An 11,065-nucleotide genomic window follows, 5' to 3' on the forward strand; every position below is an offset into this window, starting at 1 on the left:
GAAAACCCAAATTAGCTTCTGAGAAATATAAGTAAAAAAAAAAAAAAATATATCATCTAAACTAAACAGCCACGTGTACTGGCTGGTTTGTGTGTCAACTTGACACAAGCTGCAGTCATCACAAAGAAGGGAGCTTCAGGTGAGAAATCCCTCCATGAGATCCAGCTGCAAGGCATTTTCTCAATTAGTGATCAAGGTGGGAGGGCCCATTGTAGGTGGTGCCATCCCTGGGCTGGAAGTCTTGAGTTCTACAAAAAAAACCAAGGGGAGCCAAACAGTAGTAGCGCATGTCTTTAATCCCAGCACTTGGGAGACAGAGGCAGGCGGATTTCTGAGTTCGAGGCCAGCCTGGTCTACAGAGTGAGTTCCAGGACAGCAAAGGCTATATAAGAGAAAACCTGTCTCGAAAAACCAAAAAGGAAAAAAGGAAAAAAGAGAGAGAGAGAGAGAGAGAGAGAGAGGAAGAAAGGAAGAAAAGGGGAAGCAAGGCAGTAAGGAACATCCCTCCGTGGCCTCTGCATCAGCTCCTGCTTCCAGACCTGCTTGAATTAGTCCTGACTTCCTTTGGTGATAAACAGCAATGTGGAAAATGTAAGCTGAATAAACCCTTTCCTCCCCAACTTGCTTCTTGGTCATAACGTTTGTGCAGGAATAGAAACCCTGACTAAGACACCAATGATTTATTTTCCACAGAATGAGATGAGTGCCATGACTGAAAATATGACACAGGGTGTACAAATTTCTACAAGCTAACCAATAGGAAAGAAAAAGAAAAAATGGAGGAAAGACTGGCAAGGTTAGACAGTCCTTTTAGCCGCTTTACAAAGATACCTCTGCTATGCAGAATCCAAACAGACTGGCAAACAGAAAAATATTTTAATAGTAGGACTTTGGGACTGGAGAGATAGCTCACAGCTATGAGCACATCCTGGTCTTACAGAAGACATGGGTTCAGGTCCCAGCAACCATGTGGTAGCTCGCTACTGTCTGCAACTCCAGTTCCAGGAAACCTGAAGTCCTCTTCTGGCCTCCTCAGAGACCAGGCACACGTGGCACACAGGCATTCAGGCAGACAAAACACTCATACATAAAAATTAATTATTTAATTTTTTTAAATAGAACTTTATTGTTTGAAATAAAAAGAAAATAAAAGAGTCGTCTACCTGTCAGCATGAGGAGAGCTCCCACGGTGAGGAGGACAAAGCCGACCAGGGAGATAACACTCCGGAAAAGAACTTCAAATTGCTGTGGATTCAGTTTGCTGCGCAGGTAATCTACAAAAGCATGGATCTGACAGAGACCAAACACTCCAAAGGCTGCCATGTGTTCTGATGAAAGGACGGGCTAGGAGGAATGTAGGCAGTCATGTAAGGCAATATTGGGAGCAAAACAACAAAATAAAACAAAACAAAAACCCAGAATGAGTTCATCCAAGATTGGCATTTTCCTGATCTATTTAGCTCAAGGAATCAAATGAGCTCTGAAGTTCCAAAATGAATGAGGACCAATATAAAAGGGTTTAATTTACCAAATATATTTTCCAAGAAATGTTTGGAGGCCAACAAAGAATACCATACACCATCATAATCACATCTATGCCATTTGCTTAGGCTATTTCCTTAGTGTAACACCGGCATTTTCCCCAAATTCCCTTTCACTAAAACTGACCACTTAAAATTCAACATAATTATCATCTCCAAACTTGACAAATCAACGGCTCCTGTGTCTCACAGCACGAGATCCCCTTTAGTATATAAATTATTCTTTTCCACACACAGTGGTTCTCTAAATCTAGTGGGCATCATAACCAAGGGGCTAAGCACTGGTTTAACAAATGTTAAAGCAGGCTGCTAAGTCCTACCCCAGAGTCTCTCATTCAACAGGTCTCTTTTATTGTTTCACTTAGTTTGGTTTGGCCTGGGTTCTTGATGTGTTCATTCTGTTTGTTGAGACAAAGTTTTGGGTATTGCAGGATGGCCCTGAACTGACTACATACATAGTCAAGGGTGGCCTTGAATTCCTAATCCTCCTACCTCTACAGAATTTGCATTCCTAACAAGTGTCCAGACACTAATAATGCTGACGTTCTGGAAACAACCTTCTATAACTACTGAACTGTGTAGACTACAAACAGCTGTGTGTATTTCTTTCTCCAGCTTCCTCAAGGATTAGCACATTACATCTCTTACACATTCCACCAAGTAGCCAATTTTATATATTAAGTGACTAAAAATACTTGCTTATCTTCAAAGATAAGAACTATACACAAGGAACCAAACACACAAAGTTTCCTGCTAACTGTATATTGTAACTTGGGAAAAAGGTTTGTGCTTTACATTTTCAAAGGCTCACATTGGCCCCACTAAGATGATTAGAGTTCACTGCTACTAAAAGGGGTCATTTCCACTAAAAGGACTGGAATCTTAAGCTTTTTTGAAATTTAAACTTTGATTATTTAAATCAACCTTGTTTAACTGAACAGGCCCTCCTCCTCCTCTTTCTCCTCCTCCTCACACAAACGCAAGACAAAGAACCATTAAATTCAAAGAGCATACAGCAAATAAGGACAAGCTATAAGAAGCAGACTCTAATAACCAATGATTCTGTTGTTTCAGTTAAAAACCAGTCTAAAATACAAACTAATTCATATTTTAAAGAGAATCCAACCTAAGTCAATCCAGTTGAAGCTATTCAGAAACATTTAGCTGCAGAAAATTCTACAAAGTCTCAGATTTACCTGGAAACCAACAAAGGAGATCTGCATAGAAAGAATGGTGCCCAGGCAGTAAACAGTACAGTAGGCTACGTAGATCCGGTGAGAAAAACGACCTGTCAACATTAGCACCAGGACATGTAGAGGAATCAAGTTGATCAGGAACACATAGCCTCCCCATGAAGAGACCTGTGAGAGGACAGAAAGAACAGTCCCTGTGAGTGCCACTCACACCATGCTGAACTGTGTACCAAGCCACACTGTAAATATAGATAAAACCAATGATATTAGACACAAACTCTACCTAGAAGCAGAGATATAAAGAAAGTCAAGAGATAGGTGTAACATTATACAAAAAAAATGTATTAGAAAAGGAAAATTTTAAGGGAAATATAACAAAAATATGAGAAAGCCAACATGTACCCATAGGAAATACAGTAATACAGAATTAGAAAATTTTTATTAGCAGACTGAAAAAAAAGAGTGTTAGAGATGTAGTAGCTAGGTTAGTAGAGAGTTTGCCAAATATACATTATGCTACACATCTGCAATCCCAGCTCTCAAGAGGTAGAGGAAGGAGGACCAGAAGGTCATCCTCAGCTACACAGAATGTGAGAACAACCAAGGATACATTAAGACACCATATTGAAGAAGGAGGGGAAAGAAAATTTTAAAACTAAAAATATGTAGAGAAGCTGGCAGTGTAGCACAGTGATAAATCAGATGCCTACTATGGACTCAATTCCTTGCACCAGAAAAAAGAAAAGGACAGACACAGAGTATACATGTACATATGTACGTACAGACATATATACCCCGACACACACACACACACACACACACACACACACACACACACACACAAAGTTACCATGTAGAAATAAGCGAGGGCACACTTGGCAGCCCAATAGATGGAACCAGTCTTCACTGCCTTGATCCACATGTAGTAAGTAAGCAGCATGCAAAAGATAGCAATTCCTGCAGAAAAGCAACAGAGATTCAGAACCCATACTAACACAATTTCAGACAGAATACTTTTCTAGGAGCTGGGCCTTTAATCCCAGCATGTAGACGGCAAAGGCGGGTAGAATTCTGAATCTGCGGTTTGCCTGGTCTACAGAGTAAGATCCAGGACAACCAGGATTACATAGAAAAACACTGTCTCAACACATGCCCTACCCAAGGAGAAAAAAACTACTTTTCCAGGAACTAGAAATAGCTCAATGGTTAAGAAGAAATACTGTTGTTTCAGACCCAAATTTGGTTCCCAGCACCCATCTGCTGGCTCACAACCATCTGTAACCCCAGCTCCAGATGGTTTAAGCCCCTCTTCCATCCTCTTCAGGCACTTGTACTTACATACATACAATCAAAAAGGTAATAAATCTTCAAAAAAGAAGACAATTCTGGAGCACACTAGTTAGATTCAGGTTTCTAAACTACTATTCAGTACAAGTATAATTTTAAACCAATTGTTTTCTTCCCTTTGCCTTTGCTTCCTGTAAGAAGGAGTCTTGAGTATAATTTTATCCCCCAAGTGCTGGGGATTAATAAACTCATGCATGCTAGGCAAATCCTCATCCACCAAGCTGCACCTCCAGCTCAAGGAGTCTCCAGTAAATACCTACTTATTGAAGTCATTGTAAAGAAAAATGCAGTATACATAAAGCACCTAGAATAATACTTAGAATATACAAAGCAACTGGTATACACTGGCCATAACACTGTTTTATTTGTGGGCAGTAAATCTAGCTAGTCTTATGCATATGGAAGGTTACAGCACCACCAATATATGTTAATAAAGATGGACCTTTTATTCTAAATGCTGATGCCCTTAACAGTTGACTGATAAATGACTTGGAGGCTATGGCACCAAAGTAGAACACTTGTCTAGCATTCCTAAAGCCCTAGATTCAATCCACAGTTCCACCACCACACACACACTCCCTGCCCCTGGAAAAAAAATGCCTCATGGATTCCCAAATTTGGTCCAGATCAATTTCAACAGTTTCCAAAAAGCTTTCCTTTGATAGTCAAAATCAAATTTCTCTTCACTAAACATAAAGTAGAGTACTAGAGAGCTTTAAAAAAAAAAAAAAAGTTTCATGCTAGGCAACCCCAGCTGGTCTAAAATTCACTATGTAGCCAAAGCTAGACTCAAACTCACTACGAAGCCCAGACTAGACTTGAATTCAGTATTTTCCCTTTTCACTTTGAATGCCAAGATTACAGGAATGTGGTATCAGGACCAGCTTTGGGATTTTTTTGTTTGTTTGTTTTTTGGTTTTGAGACAGGGTTTCTGTGTGTGGCCCTGGCTGTCCTGGAAGTGACTCTGTAGACCACACTGGCCTCAAACTCAGAAATCTGCCTGCCTCTGCCTCCCAAGTGATGGGATTATAGGCATGCGCCACCACCACCACCTGGCTGTGGTTTTTTTTAATTTGTTTTTATTTGCTGAAACAATATCTAATGCAGCCCAGGCTGGCCTCAAGCTCACTATATAGTTAGTCAAGGGCGGCCTTGAACTCCCCATCTTCCTGCTTAAGTGGCAGAATTATAGGTAAATGTAACCATACTCAGCTAGAGTTATTTTTATAGACCCATTATTATATTCCTTAACAGAGTATGAGACAACAGCTATTATCTATCTCTTAATTTCTTAATTATAGAACAAAATAATCTAATTTATTACCTATCTTTATAATAACTAACATGTTTCCCAATGTGTTTAAACAAAAATATATTACATTGAATATAAGCCAATAAAACTCACTATCAATTTAAAGACACACTAAGAAAATTAAGAACAATGATCATAATGTTAAAACAATTAAATGTGAGTCCAGAGAAAAAACAAAGGCCTGTTAAGAAGTTCCCAGCTAGGGCTGGAGAGATGGCTCAGTAGTTAAGAGCACTGACTGCCCTTCTAGAGGTCCTGAGTTCAATTCTCAGCAACCACATGATAGTTCACAACCATCTGCAATGGGATCTGATGCCCTCTTCTGGTGTGTCTGAGGACGGCTATAGTATACTCATATAAATAAAATTTAAAATCTTAAAATTAAAAAAAGAAAAAAGAAGTTCCCAGCTAGAGCTGATAAGATTGTTCAGCTTGCAAAGGCATTTGATACCAAGTCTAATGACTTAAATTCAATCCCTGAAAACCACATGATAGAAAAGAACTAACAGTGGCATACTGTCCTCTCACCTTGACATAAAAGCATGGATCCACATGCATGCAGACACATATTAAGTTTTTAAAGTTCCCAGCTACCTCTCTAGTCTAGATGATAGGATGAGAGTACCTATCTAAGATCCCTTCCTGCCCATTTCTAATCTACTCACCAATTCCAGTTTTACTAGTGCTAAGCAATAGAGATGAACCTAAATTCAGCACCTTGTGAAACTTCAGTAGATAATAAAGTAAACACATCACCTTCAGCATTCTAAATCTTACCTTCATTGTCATAGGAGCCAGCTACAGATCGAGAAATATACCCAGGAACTACAGCAATCATGGCAGCAGCAAGAAGCCCAGCTCCTGCATCCTGGAAGAGTAGAAGTTAACACTGATGGGCTTCTAAGATAACTGAGGACCTACTAGTCTACTCTGTTTATCAGGGGCACATCGAGAGCATTCAGTTATTTTCAAGGTCGATATGAGATACTAGAAATGCACACAGCACAACAAAACCAAAACCTTCATAGTCAATTCAGAATAAGGACATCAACTCTAACACTGAGTACAAACATACTGAAACTAATACATCATATGAGCTGGTGGGTACAGTGGAACAGGCCTGTAATCTCAGCAGAAATAGGCAAATCCAAAACCAACCTAAGTAAGAGCATGATTCTTTCTAAAACTAACAAAAATAGGAAGTGTAAAAGGAAGGTAATTAGGGATGTAGCTCAGTGGTAATGTGTTTATTATGTGCCTACATATATGAAGCCCTGCTTTGATCCCTAGCACCACTTAAACCAAGCAAGATGGCACATGTCTATAATCCCAGATTTTGAGAGCTGGTGGGATCATGTAAAAAGACTAGATATTCAAGGTCATCCTAGGCTACACAAGATTAGCTTGGACTACATCCCTGCCTCAAAATAATAACTTCACATGAGCTGTCAAAACCAGAGCCTACTGGGTAGAATGGCACACACTTTTAATCTCAGAACTCCAGAGGCAGAGGCAGAAGCAGGTAAATCTCTGTGAGTTTGAGAGCAGCCAGAAGTACACAGTAAGACTCTGTCTAAAAAAAGAACGAAAACCAAAACAGAGAATTTGCAGCAGAATGGCTCATTTTGCTACAGGCTTATTAGTCCCCTCCTCTAACAGTGACTGCACATCATAAAAAAAAACTGCCAATTCTACAACAAAGGAATAAAGTTATTATTTAAGTTAGAAAAGAACTAGGCATGATAGCAAATACTTGTAATCCCAGCACTTGGAAAGCTGAGACAGAAAGATGGCAAGTCTGTGGCCACCCGGGTTCCATATGAAAACCTTATCTCCAAACAACTCAATAAAAAGTGAGAATCTACCTAGACTAAAAATGTCAGAAGCTTAGACCATAAAGTTGGCATGTTATCAGGCAACCTTTAAGGTCAGAATAAAACCATACTCAAAAAATAAATAAGTAAGTAAACAACACTACTTGTTTGCAGACTATCACACTGAAGATGATGTCTCCCTAAGCCCTCTGCGAGTTTCCTCAAGCACCTCCCTAACGCTAAGGCCACAGACTGAGAGTAAGGTCCAAAGAATCAAGGTTAGCAAGAAACCTGAAAAGGGAGAAGCAGCATTACCAAGACAAAATGCTTTACAATTCCTAAATGCTTTTTAAAATGTATCAACAAATAATTGCTAAATGCCTATTTCCAGTAGAAATACCACTGTTGGAAAACACACAGTTTTTGCCCCCCCCTTCTTCCTTATGCTGGTGATGGATTAAAAATCTAAACATGACAATTTTACACATTACCTGGCTTTTGTTTTGTTTTTTGTTGTTTTTTTGTTGTTTTTTTTTTTGTTGTTGTTGTTTTGTTTTCCGAGACAGGGTTTCTCTGTGTAGCCCTGGCTATCCTGGAACTCACTCTGTAGACCAGGCTGGCCTCGAACTCAGAAATCCGCCTGTCTCTGCCTCCCAAGTGCTGGGATTAAAGGCGTGCGCCACCACCGCCCAGCTGGCTTTTTTTTTTTTTATATCTTTACATAGCAATTTATGTTTGAGTTTCAAATGTCCCCTTATGAGGGCAAACAGTTGCAAATGATAGAATAGCACATAGTCTCTAGTAATTCAGCTCAACAAATATTATCTTTAGCCTCTGGCTCCCCATTGAGTAATAATTTCCAATTCCCTTCAAGATCTAACAAGCTACCCTAAAGGTAAGCTCCATAAGACAAAAGTTCTCTAGCCCTGGTTCTCAACCTTCCCTAATACTGCAGCCCTTTAATAGAGTTCATGTTGTAGTGACCTCAAACCATAAAATTATTTTTGTTGCTATTTCATAACTGTAATTTTGCTACTGTTATAAATTGTAATGTATTTTTGGAGACAGAGATTTCCAAAGGGGTCATGACCCACAGGTTGAGAATGACGGTTTTAAGGGGAGGGATTTCACTATGCAGGAAAGTGCCTTAAATTCCAAAATTAAACAACTCAAAAACTTTAGGAAGTCCCTGAAACAAACCAGACTCAGTAGGCCCCAAGTTTATATAAACAGTAAGTACTGCTCAGAGACATTCTCAGACAAGTAGAGCAGCCTAGAAGAGGCCCAGACAAACTGAGCTGCTTGGAAGAAAACACTCTCTAATCTGTCAAGTGCTTGGAAGTCATGCAGTGAGCTGGGATTCCAGCTTTTGTGAGCTGCCACCCATGCTGGGGTGGGCTTTTGGTGATGTGTCTGGAATTTTTTGAATCATTTCTGCTTTTATTTAAGTAACCCCTCACCCATATTTCTCTAATCCCAATAAAAATAATCCGTCAGTCAAGTTGAACTTTGGAGGTATCCTTCCTTTGGTTTGTCACTGAGTGACCTATCTGTGGTATAAGTAGATGTGTGTACACATCTCCCCTCAACACTCCCTGTCCTTCTAAGGCTCTAGATTCCTCCACCCCTCCAGTATCTACTAGAGATTCAACAACATTCAGTCCCAAGCTTCCCAAGAGGAAGCTTGGCATCACTCATATCCTTTACCTTTAGCTCTTTGGTAAGGTGGTACGTAACGATGGTAGTGAAGGAGGAGAAAAGAGGGGCCAGGAAAACACAGACATTCCGAATGTCAATGGTGATATGGAAGAAATGGAGTACATGGTAGATTGCAGCAGAAGTGATCATTAAGCCTAAAACAGGAAAAAATAATCCCATTAGGTTGTCCTGGTAAGAAAATAACAAGAAAGCATCAATTCAAACTTCAACAGGTCTTAACAAACCATTAGAAATACTATCACAGCAACTGTACTAAATTTCCACACTTCCACACTTCTCTATTAAGGATTCGATCAGAAATCCAGAATGTGTAAGACATCCTCCCCTCCCCCCATCTTCACTATCCCACGCATGTTCTTCATAAGATCAACTTTTGGAAATCTATAATCAGAATGAAATTACAAGTATCCTGAAGCAAACAGAAAGAGCTGTTTCACAGCATACAAACACCACACCATCCTTACAAGCACAACAAATCCTGTGCACCTCACCTGGGTAAATTGTTCCTCCAATGATTCGGCCCAAAGGGTACCAAGCCCGGTCATCAAACCAGTTATGGAATTTATAAAACCCCTCCTCAGCCAGAAACCGGGTAGTCCGATAATTAAAATACCTAGAGCAAGAAAGAAAAGAACCATGTCCCTGGATCTCTGTTCGCAAATGTGTCCTACTTTGCAATAGAGCTCTGTCCTCCTGTTCCTCACAGATCTGTTATTTTGGTAACTGTCAGAGCGACAGAAAGGATGAGGGTTCTAGAAGGTAGTCAATGTGTTATTGTAATCATGCACATTATCTACAAGTAGAAGGCAGACAAAGAAAGAGGATTTGAATAGTCAACTCATATGTACAGTGTCTTCCAGTTCTTTAACAAACATTTTGTTTTCCCTGACTAGCTCACTTCAATATTTGCCCATCAGGAAGGTCTAAGAATGAAGCTCTAACAGTTTGATCAAGAGACAAAAGTCTGACATGGGCATGTGGCACATACCTGTAATTCCAGCATTTGGGAGATGGAGACAGGAGGATAAGGAGTTCAAAGTCATGCTCAGGCATCTAAAGAGCAGGTTAGAACTACCCTGAACTACATAAAACTCTATCTCAAAAAAAAGAAGAAAAGAAAATGGTATGAGTTGAATATTCATTTCTGTTCCTGTGATAAAATACTTTGACAAAAAAAAACAAAACAGGAGTTAGAGAGCAGACATAGAGAGTAGAGAGATGACATAACTATCATTTATTTTTTTCAAAACTACAGAACAAAAAAGTAATGTATTTAGATTAAGACAAAGACAACAAAGGTGAAAAAGCAAGTATTTGGCTTACAATTCCAGGTAACAGTCCATGCTAGCAAAGAAGTCAAACATCTAGTCACATCCACAGGCAAGAGCAAAGAAATAAGCGAATACATACAGGCTTGCCTGCCTGTATGCCTGCTCTTCAGTTATTTTTCTCTTTAACTATTCAGGACCTGGAGCTGGTTGAGATGGCTCAGCGGGTAAGAGGACTGACTGCTCTTCCGAAGGTCCTGAGTTCAGATCCCAGCAACCACCTGTTAGCTCACAACCACCCGTAATGAGATCTGATGCCCTCTTCTGGTGAGTCTGAAGACAGCTACAGTGAATTACGCCAGAGCAAGTGGGACGGGCAGAAATCCTGAGTTCAATTTCCAGCAGCCACACACATAATGGCTCACGGCCATCTGTACAGCTACAGTGTACTCATACACATAAAATAAATAAAAATAAAAATAAATCTTAAAAAAAAAAAAAAAACTATTCAGGACCTAGGTAATGGCATCATTTACTGGGTCTTCCTTACTAATTAACAATCAAGACAGTCCCCCACAAATATGCCTACAAGCCAACCTGATGTAGATAATTCATCCAGACTTTCTGCCCAGGCTACTGTGGTAGCACACACTTTTAGTTCCAGTGAGTAGGAGGCAGAGCAAAGGCAAGCAAACAGATCTCTGTGAATTCAAGGCCAGCCTGGTCTATACTGGGCTCCAGGACAGATAGGGTGACAAAGTAAGACCCTGTCTCAAAAACACAAACAACAAAAAGACTCCCAGGTGATTCTCGTGTGTCAGGTTAACAGCTAAAACTAACCAGCACAGAAAGTTTCCTCCTTTATCAGAA

General features: G+C 39.9%; 1 protein-coding gene across 3 annotated transcripts in view; it reads right to left on the minus strand.

Moving 5' to 3' along the window:
* Positions 1-11,065, minus strand: part of Stt3a (STT3 oligosaccharyltransferase complex catalytic subunit A) — a 36,282-nt gene that overhangs the window by 18,942 nt on the left and 6,275 nt on the right. For all 3 annotated transcript variants that reach the window (XM_031343030.1, XM_031343032.1, XM_031343031.1), the window contains exons 4-9: positions 9,419-9,540; positions 8,916-9,061; positions 6,172-6,262; positions 3,585-3,691; positions 2,738-2,902; positions 1,164-1,344 (exon numbers count right to left, since the gene is read on the minus strand). In XM_031343030.1, the coding sequence (XP_031198890.1) occupies positions 1,164-1,344; positions 2,738-2,902; positions 3,585-3,691; positions 6,172-6,262; positions 8,916-9,061; positions 9,419-9,540 (812 nt within the window). The remainder of the gene's footprint in view (positions 1-1,163; positions 1,345-2,737; positions 2,903-3,584; positions 3,692-6,171; positions 6,263-8,915; positions 9,062-9,418; positions 9,541-11,065) is intronic.

This window comes from Mastomys coucha, unplaced genomic scaffold (assembly GCF_008632895.1).
Source record: "Mastomys coucha isolate ucsf_1 unplaced genomic scaffold, UCSF_Mcou_1 pScaffold23, whole genome shotgun sequence".
NCBI classification, from domain to species: domain Eukaryota; kingdom Metazoa; phylum Chordata; class Mammalia; order Rodentia; family Muridae; genus Mastomys; species Mastomys coucha.